The 12,501-nt window shown below is 35.5% G+C and overlaps 2 protein-coding genes across 2 annotated transcripts; both read right to left on the reverse strand.

The window, feature by feature from the left end:
- Nucleotides 1-4,126: 4,126 nt before the first annotated feature.
- Nucleotides 4,127-4,879, reverse strand: LOC145822116 (uncharacterized). Its single transcript, XM_082918713.1, has 2 exons — nt 4,328-4,879; nt 4,127-4,165 (listed from the first exon to the last, which is right to left on the reverse strand). Exons 1-2 carry the CDS (start codon nt 4,877-4,879, stop codon nt 4,127-4,129), a joined length of 591 nt encoding a protein of 196 aa, XP_082774839.1.
- Nucleotides 4,880-4,939: 60 nt separating this feature from the next.
- LOC114276710 (uncharacterized) lies at nt 4,940-6,619 on the reverse strand. The gene has a single exon (XM_082918714.1). The coding sequence runs from the start codon at nt 6,617-6,619 to the stop codon at nt 4,940-4,942; it is 1,680 nt and encodes a 559-aa protein (XP_082774840.1).
- Between the last annotated feature and the right edge of the window lie 5,882 nt (nt 6,620-12,501).

A 12,501-nucleotide genomic window follows, 5' to 3' on the forward strand; every position in this document is an offset into this window, starting at 1 on the left:
TCTTGGACAGTGCCAAATACAATTCGGGTCGGGCTTGGGCAGACCCCCAACCCGACCGAACCCGCCCGAGTTGCACCCCTAGGATAAATAAAGAGGCTGAAATGTAAGAAGTAATGGGTATATAACAATAATGATTGAGATGATTCTTAAAATAATTATTTTAAAAGTCATGAAAATTTCCAAAATTAGGGTTTCACCCTTTTTTCAAAAGGGTTTGGCTTTGGTCCAGTCCACCATCAGACTAGACCGTACTGTTGGGTCTGTGGGGGTTTACCACGAGTCCCGTTTTGAAAATCTGAACTGTGCAATGTGTAGAACTCGTCGAGTACTATATGTCTTTAAAAAAATCGCATTGATCGGATATCGATAGCTATGTGATCAAATCAGTTTTGTATAAAAAAAAAAATAGACGGTGAATAAATTAACGGTTGATGAAAAACTATATTGATCACATAGCTATCGAAATTCGATCAACGTGATTTTTCATTGGCATATAGTACTCGACGAGTTCTACACATTGAACGGTTTAGATTTTCAAAACGAGACTCATGGTGGGCCCTCACAGACCTAACAATACGGTCTAGTCTGATGGTGGACTAAACCAAAGCCAGGCCCTTTTCAAAATAGAAACACCGTGGTAATAATGATGAGGTAGGGCCGAGCTATGCTTGACAAGATTCCTATTCAAAGTGATCCAATGGATTATTTAGTTTTCATTAATGATTTAGAGCTTCAAATTCATCACTAGTAAGATGAAAAAAAAAAAAAAAAAAAAAGACACAGCACACCCTGTGACAGTGGGTGAGACCTACTGTCACATCACTAGTGATACCTCTAATTAGAGGTCTGAAGCTTTATTTTTTTAGTTTTTAATGGCCTTCTAGCATCCCCTCATCCTTTGGACGTTAGATTTGTTTCATTTTTTTGTTTATTTTTATTTTTATTTTTATTTTTAATTATTTAAATATTTTATTTATATGAAAAGTGATAAATTTTATTATTACCAATGAAATTCTAGCATATACTTATTAATAATTTTTTTTAACCATTTGAAATTGGTTATTGTTGAACGAAGGAAGATGTAAATAATTTTAATACGTGATTCATGAAAAGTAATTGTAAATCAATGAAAATTTTATAATTATTTAATTCACTATTCATTTCTCTATTTATTTGATACATATATATATATATATATATATATATATATAATTATACTTGAATCATGCTACAAACTATAAATAAGAATGAACAGTTCACACCGTTTGTATTAAACAAAAAAAAATTCTTTTTGAAAATAATTCACTAATACATATTTCAACTCATCCCTTCTTTCTCTATCTTAGACTTATCTTTTTTATTTAACTAACAAAATCAAAAAATGCGGTTCGGTTTTAAATTTTTTTCAATTCCTATTGAACCAAATTGCTTATGTCTCTAATCATGGTTGGTAAAATATTCAATAATTTATTGTAGTATTTAGTAGGATTTTCCCCCCTAATTCCATTATGTTAATTTACAGAGTTGTAAATATTATTTTGTTTAAAAAATTATTCGATACTAGTCAATTTGTAGAATGTCTGAACTTTCGGATAAAGTTCCACAGGTAGTTAATTTTTTTTGTTTCAAAGTCGCAATTTTCGTAATTATATTGCCGGTGAAAATTGAAAGTGATAGTCAAGATTATGAGTTATGTTAGGAATTTCAAATAAATTATCAAATTTTCAACTAAATCTCTCACATGGGTGTGGGATCGATATACGTGATTTGTATGAGTCCCATACCTATGTGAGAGGTTTGGTAAAAAATTTAGTAATTTATTTGAGATTCATAACATTTTCCCAAGATTATTGCGTTGTGTGTTTCAGATAAGGACTTTTCATGGGAATTTAAGTGCTATCATTATGTTTATTCGCAGTCTCGCCTCTCAATACAAGTTAGGAGTGTAAATTTGGCACGACCTGACTTATCTGGGCTTAGGCTCAGATTTGGACCGGTCCATGTCAGGCTTCGCGGGCTATTGTCAAAAATTAGGCCAGCCCAGGCCGGTCTTCGGGCCAGAAAATTAGGCCCAAGTTCAGGAGTATTCGGATCTTGGGTGGGGCAGACCTGGGCATGGGTTAGGACTTGAATTTATTTTTTTTTTTTTTTCACCAAATTATTTTTTTTCAACTAAAAATAACACTGGACCTTGGATGGGCTAGGCATCGAGTCGGGTTTTGAGTGGCCCGATGGGCCAACCCAGCAAGCCGGGCCGGGTTTTAAAAATGATGGCCCAAGCCCAGGCCCAAGGTCTCGGGATGGGCTCGGGCCTAGGCCTAATCGGATCAAATATCTGTCAACTATTTATTTTTTTACTATATATTTTTTTATACAAATCTGATCCGATCAAATAGTAATCAATATCCGATTAATGTGATTTTTTACAGAGATACAGTGCTCAACAAATTCTACACATGAACGGTTTAGATTATCAAAATAGGACTAAAAATGAGCCCATAGACTGAATTAGATAAAGTATTACATTCAAATCATAATAATTTTATTTTTTCTTATAAGATAAAGTATTACATTCAAATCATAATAATTTTATTTTTTCTTTCATAGCTTTCAAATCAATTACCCAAAAAAAAAAATCAATTATTTTTCTGAACACAATTTTTTTAACTAGACTAAAATAATCCAAAAAATAAAAACATCAATTAAAATAGTCAACTTTCTAAACGAGCTTCAAGCCTCTTTTGGGAAGGTAAAAAAAAAAAAAAAGTCAACTTATCGATTTATTGATTTATTAATAAGTCAAAAATAAGTCACTTCTCAAAACAGATCTCATGTTTCGTTTATAAACAAATTATTTTAATAATTTTTAACTCTTTACAAAAAAAAAATATAAAATATAAAAAAAATAATATAATTATTTATGATAACTTTTAAACTTTTTAATTAAAATATTTAGTCCTAAATGAGAACTCAATGGCCTTTGATGTTGACAAGATTCTTGGTCTGTTGGAGAGAAAGCCCTATAGCGTGAGTAAGGCTTCGTTTGAGAATAAATTATTTTAGTAATTTTTTGATTTTTTTATAAAAAAATTTATAAAAAAATAAAAAGAATGATGCGATAATTTATAATTATTTTTTTAATTTTTTATCTAAAACATATAGTAACCAAATGAGGCCTAAATTTCTTTCATTTGTCGGTGGACTTGCAATTGAAAGATGATGCCATATGGAGAGGTCAAATTAGCAAAAAAATGGAGATCATATCATTATATTGGGATGAAATAGTAAATTAGTAAAGTGATTTTTATAAAATTAAATAATCATCTCTGGTTATGTTTGGCATGGATTTTTTTAGTTATTTTAGTCACAAAAAAAAATAAATTAGACTAAAAGTTAATAAGACAAAATGTCACATCTAAACTATAATCATTTTATTTATTTTTTTTGTAAAAGTCAAAAAAATTAAAAAACTCATTCGAAATGAGACATTTTAGCCCTAGGCTAAAATAGCTAAAAAATCAAAAAGCCAAAAGCCCACCTACATCTAGGGGTGTAAATTTGGCCCAGCCCAGGTCGGCCCATGTTGGTCCTCGTATGCTTCTGTCGAAAATCGGGCCGGATCGGGTCGGGCCACAGGCCAAAAAATTAGGCCCAGGCCCAGGCCCAGGCCCAGGGGGTATTCGAGCCTTGGGCAGGTCGGTGGGCTATGCCAGTGGGCCTAGGCTTGAACTCAGGCTTGGGGTGGGCCTGAACAAATTTTTTTTTTATTTTTTCTACTAAAATTTTATTATTTCTCACTAAAAAAATACTGGGCCTCAAGCGAGCCGGGTCTTGAGTGGGCCTTAAGTGGGCCGATGGGCCAGATCGGGTTTTAAAATGATGACCCAGGCCTTGGGTCTCGGGCTGGGCTCGAGTCCGGGCCTAAACGGGTAGGGCCCACCTTAGGCCACGGGTAGGCTTCGAGTCGCCCACAAGTCGCAGGCCACATCCTAAACAAAGGCTCAATATATATTTTACAAATATTTACAATGCACATATAATAATAATAAATCTTCAAAAAAATTAAGGGGCATGTAATTTCGCTTCAGATTGTGATCCTCTCTATTCAGTGGCGGCTCCAGGAATTTTAATCAGGGTATTCATTAAGTAACTTAAAATCTAACATCTGTATTAAAAAAACAAATATAAAAGAGAACTCTAATATATTAATATTAAAGTTTTGACAAAAAAAAAACTTGCAATTAGATAAAATATTACAATTGCCCTCGACGAGATTTCATATTTTGAAAATGTTGCATAATCTCCTCATTATCAATGCTATCAGTACATCTCTTTCAATGTATGTAACCAAACAATCATTCATCCATTGATCTCCCATTCGGTTACGCAAATTACTCTTTATATACTTCATTGCTGAAAAACTTCTTTCCACTGTTGCTGTCGCGATAGGTAGAGTCAATGCTAATTTCACAAGCAAATAGACTAATGGATATATCACATGTTTATCTGTCTCCACCAACTTTATAGCAAGATCACCAACACCTTTAAGTTCTAAAAAGTCTTCACTTAAGCGCATATCAACAATGTAGTTTTGAAGTTGGATGTCAAGGACCATTAAATCTGTTGCAGAAAAATCATATGGATAGAACTTTGCAAGACGAATCAACTTATGCTTATCAAAAGCAAAGAATGATTTACTAGGATTCGAGCAAGCCATACAAAGAAGTAACTCAGTATTTGCTTCTGAAAAGCGATTGTTAAGCTCTTGAAGTTGCATATCTAAGACTGTGTAGAATAGCTCAACTTGATAATGATGTAAATTTGCAATTTGTAGAGCTTTGCATCGTGGCCGCCCACTAACTACAAATATTTCATCCATATTTGGAATAGAAATCTCATGTTTGTTACAAAATGAAGACACTTCAGTCAATAAAGATTCCTATTCATCATCTCTCATCATCTGCCATCGTTGTTTAGATACTTTAACAAGTGTCATAGCATTGACAATATCTTGATTTTTCTTTTGCAATGCTAACGACAACTCATTTGTAATCCCTAAAATATTTTTCATCAAGTGTAAAGTGAAGGCAAATTCAAAAGATAGCATCAACTTCATGATAGAACGAGCTTCAACTCTTTGCTCGGGTTGTAAGCCATCCTCTTCAATAATCTCAAGTACATCAATCGAAGAAGAGAACATCAAAATCAAGTTGATAATTGTCCCAAAATGTGATCCCCAACGTGTATCACCAGCACGTTTAAGACTAGTCTCTTGATTCAAACCTCGCCCACTTCTAAGTTCACCATTGTCTAGTGCTTTTGTTATTTTAGCAAATTGCGCATCTCTAAGAGCATCTCGTCTCTTGCAAGAGCCACCAACAACATTCACTATGTTAGCAACAGAGTAAAAAAGTTCAGCAACGTCAATGTGCTTTTTAGCAACAGCTACAAGAGTCAATTGAAGTTGATGGGCAAAGCAATGAACATAAAATACAGATTTATTCTCCCTCAAAATTAAAGCTTTAAGACCATTGAATTCACCTTGCATATTGCTGGCTCCATCATAGCCTTGCTCTCGTAGTTTTGATATACTTAATCCATGTCGACAAAATAAGGATTCAATTGCTGCTTTAAGTGATAAAGCAGTTGTATTTGATACATGTACAATACCAAGAAACCGCTCTATAACAATGCCCTTTTTGTCCACATAACGTAGAACAACTGCCATTTGTTCTTTAACTGATATGTCACGAGACTCATCAACTAAAATTGAAAAAAACTCATTGTCCAAATCCTTTATGATAGCATTGATAGTCTCACATGCAGCAGCATTCACAATGTCTTTCTGAATATCATGGTGAGTTAGCTTATTATTTTTCGGAGTATTCCCCAATACAACTTTATTGATAGATTCATTATGATCCGCCAAAAATTGTAGAAGTTCAAGGAAATTTCCTTTATCACTTGAATCGTCAGATTCATCATGACCATGAAAAGCCAACCCTCGACGCAAAAGGAATCGTATGTAATCAACAGTTGCATTTAAGCGAGTCCAATATTCAATTTTTTCTTGATTTGACTGCTTAAGAAAAACACTTTGAATGTGTTGCTTTTGCTTCATAAGATCTTCACACTTCTTCACAGCTTGGTTGTGAGCACTATTAACACCTCCAACATGAATTTGTAACTTGTTTTTCATATTCCAAATTTTAAATCCCTCTGTCACAAAAGTATCACATCCCTTTCCTAAATCGGGCCTAAACAAGTAACAACATAAACAAAATGCTGCATCTTTTTCAATACTATATTCCAACCAATTCTTGTATTCTTTAAACCAAGCAGAATTAAATCGACGCATAACTCCACTAATATCTCTTTGAGGGAAATTGTGGCTAAGAGGTTGACAGGGTCCTTTTTGTAAATATGTTCTTCTTATTTCGTCCCTATCATTAGGATGACATGACAAAATTTTTGATCGTAATCCTGGATCAGAAGGAAGGTTGTTCAAGTCAACACGAATTCGCTTCGAAGAATCTTGAATGTGACTATCACCACAAGTTTCTTGGGATTGAGATGAATCTTGTACAATAGTTGATTTTCTTTTCAGAAATTTGTCCATAATTTGAGAACTAAACAAAAGAGTAGGATGCACCTAAAAATATCCACACAAAAAACAGAGCTATCTAAATAAACCATAGAAAAAAAATAACTACAAGAGTATAAATAAATTGATTATAAAATTTCAGCTCCTATTTAATTTTTAAAACAAATAAAGTGAAGAAACTTAAAAAAATATTATACATGATGACAACAAAGTATAATCCCCAAATATTATATTAACATGCATAACTATAAAATTAATTATATATGGATGAAAGGTTTTGTTTATAGTATCAAGTTTAAATAAATTTTAATATTATAGAGATAAAAAAATAATACCTGATGAGATATAATTCCCAAATTTCTTTTTGCCTTTTTCTTAACAATCAGTTAGCAACAGCAAAGCATAGCAGCAACCACTTCATCTTCATTCAATACCAACATCCATGATCCATATTCCATGGGCAACAATGAAAGACAGAGGGGGACCACCCACAGAAAGAGAGAAGGGGGGACCGCAAAAAAGAGAGGGAGAGATTGAGAGAGACAAAACGACAACAGCGTTGAGCCTCCCCCAAGCAGCAGATTCGTGCCCTAACTACACTTTTTGCCCTAACTAACTACATTTTTTGACTTTATTCTTCCAAGCAGCAGATTCGTGTCTATATAATATATATATATATATATATATATCATTGCAATTCTTTTGGGTTTTATTATTTGTTTAGGCAAATGGGCTAAGGGGCTAAGTGGGCTAGAGGGTTATTTGTTTTGGCAAATGGGCTAAGTAGCTAAGTGGGCTAGAGGTTTCATTATTTGTTTAGACAAATGGGCCAAGTGGGTCAGAGGGGTATTCAACCATCTTGGATTGGGTATTCAAAACTAAACTAAACCCAAAAAAAAAAAAAATAAATAAATAAATAAAATTTAAATTTCAAATTTGAGGGTATTCACTGAATACCCTGTGGATGCCGTGGAGCCGCCCCCGTCTCTATTACATATTTGTAATGAAAAGATTCTATTTCATCATAGTAATAATGAATGTAATGATTTTTTAATTTATAATTTTAAATCTATATTCCTATTTTATAGTCATTAGATTCGTAAATAAAAAAATTTCATTATATACCTAGAATGAAAATGATCAAAATCTTTGGCCTTGCAGATCCTTTGGTACAGGACACAGCCAGTGGCCTTTCACTGCAATTTGAATCATGTACCTGCATAGGAATTTGTCATTTTAAAGAAATTATTTATTTAAATAAGGGAATGCCTATTAAGATTGCCACTGGCTGAAAAAATTTATATATAAATTCTGTATAAGTAGCATTTTCTTTCACATTGATCACAATTCATCCCCTTTTACTTTGCCCAGGTTGAAGAATTCGATTTTGTGTTAATTTTTTTTTTTTCCAATCCCTACTAAATCAAATTGCTTACACCTGTAATGATGGTTGGTTGGTTAATTGTGAATCTGTAATAATTTTTTTCCCCGCAAACTCTGTCAAGTCAATTTATAAATTTTCAAATATCATTATTATTATTCTTCCACGGAGTCGATTTATAAAATCCCTAAACATTTGAATAAAATACCCAAATTTTCTTTGAAGTTTCATTTGGAATATCCTTTTGTTTTATTTTATTTACTTAATCAAAACTTTGAAATTATCTTTGACACCTATCATATATATATATATATATATTAAATATCTTTTAGAGTGTTATTATTTACAACTTTTTTTTTTAAATGTTAGAAAATAAAAATAAATAATTGATGTACTGAGATAAAGAATTTGAGAGAGAGAGAACTGGGTGAAAAGAGATAACAATTAGTCCTAAGGTGTTTTCAAAAAAAAAAAAAAATCAATTAAAGAACTCTACATTAATCCACCAATGTTTTACGTATTTCAAACAAAAAATAAATATATATATATATATATATAGTTTAAGAGAAGGAGAATTGGTTCATCACAATTTTTATGATACATCATAATAAAGTAATAAAATTAATAAAAAAATTAAGAAAAATTGAAGAAAAAAGTTTCAGTTAAAAAGAAATTGAGAGAGAACCGGAGGAAGAATTTATTTATTTATTTTTATTTTTTATTTTTTTTACAGTACTCCATTCGTGTTCTACATACCAATAATATAAAAATAAATTATATATATATATAAACATACCTAATAATGCTTATTTTTATACTTTTGCTGGAAGAAAAGTCACTTCTAAAATTAACAAAATGGTTGAGTTTAAAAATAAAAATAACAATAGTTTAATTATGATAATTAAAGTGAGCAACTTTAAAAAGAAAAAAACGACAGAAATAATCAAACCTGTCAATGGTTTGTTGGGAAGAAAACTTTTGAATAAAATAAGAGAAAAACTAAAAATTGAGAGAGAAGGTGTAGGTGTAGGTGTAGGTGTAGGTGTAGGGAATAAGTACTCTAACAAAATAAAAAATAAAAAAATAATAATTGGGCAGTTAAATGAGGGACGTGCAGGTGTGGAACAGTCAAATGAAAGTAAAGTTAGAAATTGACAGAGAACGTGTAGGGGTAGGGAAGAAATATTTAAAAAAAAATAAAATGTAATTAGACAGTAAAGTGAGAGAACTGCAAAATGTGTAGATGTATTATCTAATTTATAGGTGAAAAAAGTTTCAGGAGATTAAAATTGGGCCTCACTTAATAGATAGTGTGAGGACATATTTTTTGAATGACAACACGTGGTTAAGGAGACAATGAAGTGTCAGCCAAGGTGTCATGTGGCCTAGTCCTGATGCCGAGGTGATCTCGGCTAGGCCGATGTTATCTGCGGATATACCGGAACCTGAGATGAGCGGATAAAGGACAAAAGTCCTAGAACAAGGGAGGATCTCAGTCTGGATAAAGATAAAACTCTTATAGAGTTTATCCCTATCTAGCTGAGAGTCCAGGATGAGCATTGAGCCTGAGTCCAATGAAGTTAGGCTTCTATAAGGATCCGGTCGGTGCTGACTATAAAAGCAGGGCATCCCCGTGGGTCTGGGGTATGTGTGATATACTGTGAGCAGTAAGTATTTTCTTGTGAGTTAAGCACGCTTTGCTATCTTTGAGAGATATTTTGGTTACTAACTAGAGTGTCAGAGTACCCCCGGGTGGACGAACCACCGTTGGATTCTTATCTTTCTGTGACAGGTTGTTCGGGCTTAATCTATTCTACCGGTGCTCGCCAGCTAAGTTCCCCCTTCGGTTCTGTGTGGTTGGAAATCAACACCCACAATTTGGCGCCGTCTATGAAAACGTAAGGAGAATAGATGGCCAACAACGGGTAGAAAGAAAAGATTGGGGACAACGTCTAATGTGGGAGTAGTAAACATGTCGATCCTAACACCGATGAAGAAAACCATAATGAAGGAGCACGGGATGAGAATCCCGGGGATAAGGACGTTGACAAGGAGGCATACCCCCTCGAAGAAATCAGGCTGAGATGAGTATTATAACAAAGGTGACCTCTAGGTATGAAAAGATAGATGCCTAAGAAGGGACAGTGAGATGAAGGGAATGGCCAAAAAATTGGCAAATCTACAGTCGGTTGTCAACTTTATAATGCAGAACAACGTTATGCAACCACCATTTCCATTACAAGACATGCCGATGATAGGGGCCAAGACTGATGCCCAGAAAGAAGGGCAGAAACTAATCCCAACAATCCCATAGCATGGTAGGGAAAAGAAGCCCTCACATTGGCCTTCACGAGATGTCGGGCAAGGAGAGTCGATCAGGGGTGACTCACCTCGGACACCTCGGACCAGGGGAACGTATGTCAAAGAGCCTCGAAATATCCAAGGGAAGGGCCTGTGTTTTGACACGGTGAATGAAGAGAAGTCCAAGAAGACACATAACGACATTGGGAGTAGCGCACCAAAAAGACTAAAGTCCGTTGACAGCTGAGCTCCTGGTCAGACTAAGGAGGATTTGAGGGACTACCTACAGAGGAAGCGGTAGAATGCTGAGGTCACATCCCCTGTCAAGCGAAGAACGTCCTTTTCAGTTGAGTTAGATAGGTTTGAGGCCCCAAAAAGGTTTCATATGCCGAGGTTCCAAATTTATGACGGTAAGTCCGATCTGAACTTTCACGTCGGCTTATATCTGAATTCAATGGCTTTGTATACCGGGAACCAACCGTTGCTGTGCGAGGTGTTGCCCTCATCATTTTGGAGAGATTGCATTAGATTGGTTTCACAAATTGCCAAAAGGAACTGTGAAGAGTTGGAAAGGCTTGGCCGAGATGTTTGTGGCCAGGTTTGTTACAAACAAGTTGCAGCCACTAAGGGTAGACTCCTTGATGGTTTTGAAAATTAATGAAGGTGAAATCCTCAAGGCTTATGCCAAAAAGTACTATGAGGTGTTCAACTGAATACCGAGATACAACCAGGAGTTAGCAGTCGTGTCTTTTAAGAACGGCCTGGAGGATGATTGCACACTTCGGAAGTCACTAGCAAATACTTTATCAAAGAGTATGGAGGAGCTTATGACAAGGATCGAGAAATATGCCAGAGCAGAAGAGGATATACTGGGAACAAAGGCATCGAAGCAGGAGAAGATAAAAGGCTCGCCGAAGTGAGGCCGAGGTAATACGGGATTTAACAGGCAAGAATCAAGGCTGAGGGCTGTATAGGTAGTCACCACTGTGTTTCGGATCCCAGTTTATAAAGTTCTAGAAAGGCTCAGGAACCAGTCGTATTATAGAGCGTCGAGAAAATTCCTGGCGAGTTTATGAGGAGAAGCCTTGGGAAGCACTGTGCTTACCATAATGAGGATGGGCACCTGACTTAGGAGTGCAGAGTCCTGAAGATGTATTTGGAAAATCTGGTCAGACAGGGTCACTTGAGGGACCTAGTAGATGAGGCTAGAATGATGAAAGAGCAAGCGAGACTGCCTCAGGCACCGGCAACACCACCTTCACCACAACCACAACAAGCAAAACCTCGGGTGATCAATGTGATCCACTTGAAGGTTAATGAGAATGATATACGAGGAGAGACTCAGAAGGTGAAACACTTACAACATGTGTGTCAGGTCCAGCAAAAGAGGCCCAGGACAAATGAGTACTAGAGATCGATGGTGTCCTTTACTGAGGCAGACCTAGACATGGTGCAGTATCTACACAATGATGCTTTGGTGGTGACCCTCAAGATTAGAGAATACTAGGTAAGGCGTATTCTGATCGACCAAGGTAGCTCTGGTGACATCATGTATGTCAGGTGTTACAAGGAGCTTGGCCTTCATCGCAATGATTTGGAGCAGTCCAACAGCCCAATGCTCGGGTTCAATGGAATGCCGACATGGCCTCTGGGAGATATAAATCTAGAGGTACAGGCGGGCACCAGGAAAGTAAACACAGAGTTTAAAGTAATTGACACCTCCTCCCTTACAATGTTATCTTGGGAAGGCCATGGTTACACACAATGAGGGTTGTTCCCTTAACACTACACCAGCTGTTGCGATTCCCAATGGAACATAGAATTGAAGAGGTTAGAGGGGATTAGGTGCAGGAAAAAAATTGCTCCATGGTAGTAATGAAATCCACCTGTAACGTACGAGAGATAGAAACAACAAAAATTGAAGATGAGGACATGGAAATTATAGATGATGTCGGCAAAGAATTAGCCAAGAAGAGTGAGGAAGCCTTGAAAAAAATTCTGGTCAAAAAAGGGGATGAAGAGCGCTTCTTCCTTCTTGGCTCAGGCTTGGCCAAAGATGAGGAAAGGGAGTTGGAAGCTTTCTTACGGACCAACATAGAAGTATTTGCCTAGATGCCATATGAGATGCCAGGCATTGACCCCGAGATCACATGCCATATGCTCAGTGTAGACAGGTCGGCTAAACCTGTCATCCAGAGCGAGAAGGCCGATGTTG

The sequence above is a fragment of the Camellia sinensis genome, chromosome 3 (assembly GCF_055761805.1).
Source record: "Camellia sinensis isolate YWXY chromosome 3, ASM5576180v1, whole genome shotgun sequence".
In the NCBI taxonomy this organism is placed as follows: Eukaryota; Viridiplantae; Streptophyta; class Magnoliopsida; order Ericales; family Theaceae; genus Camellia; species Camellia sinensis.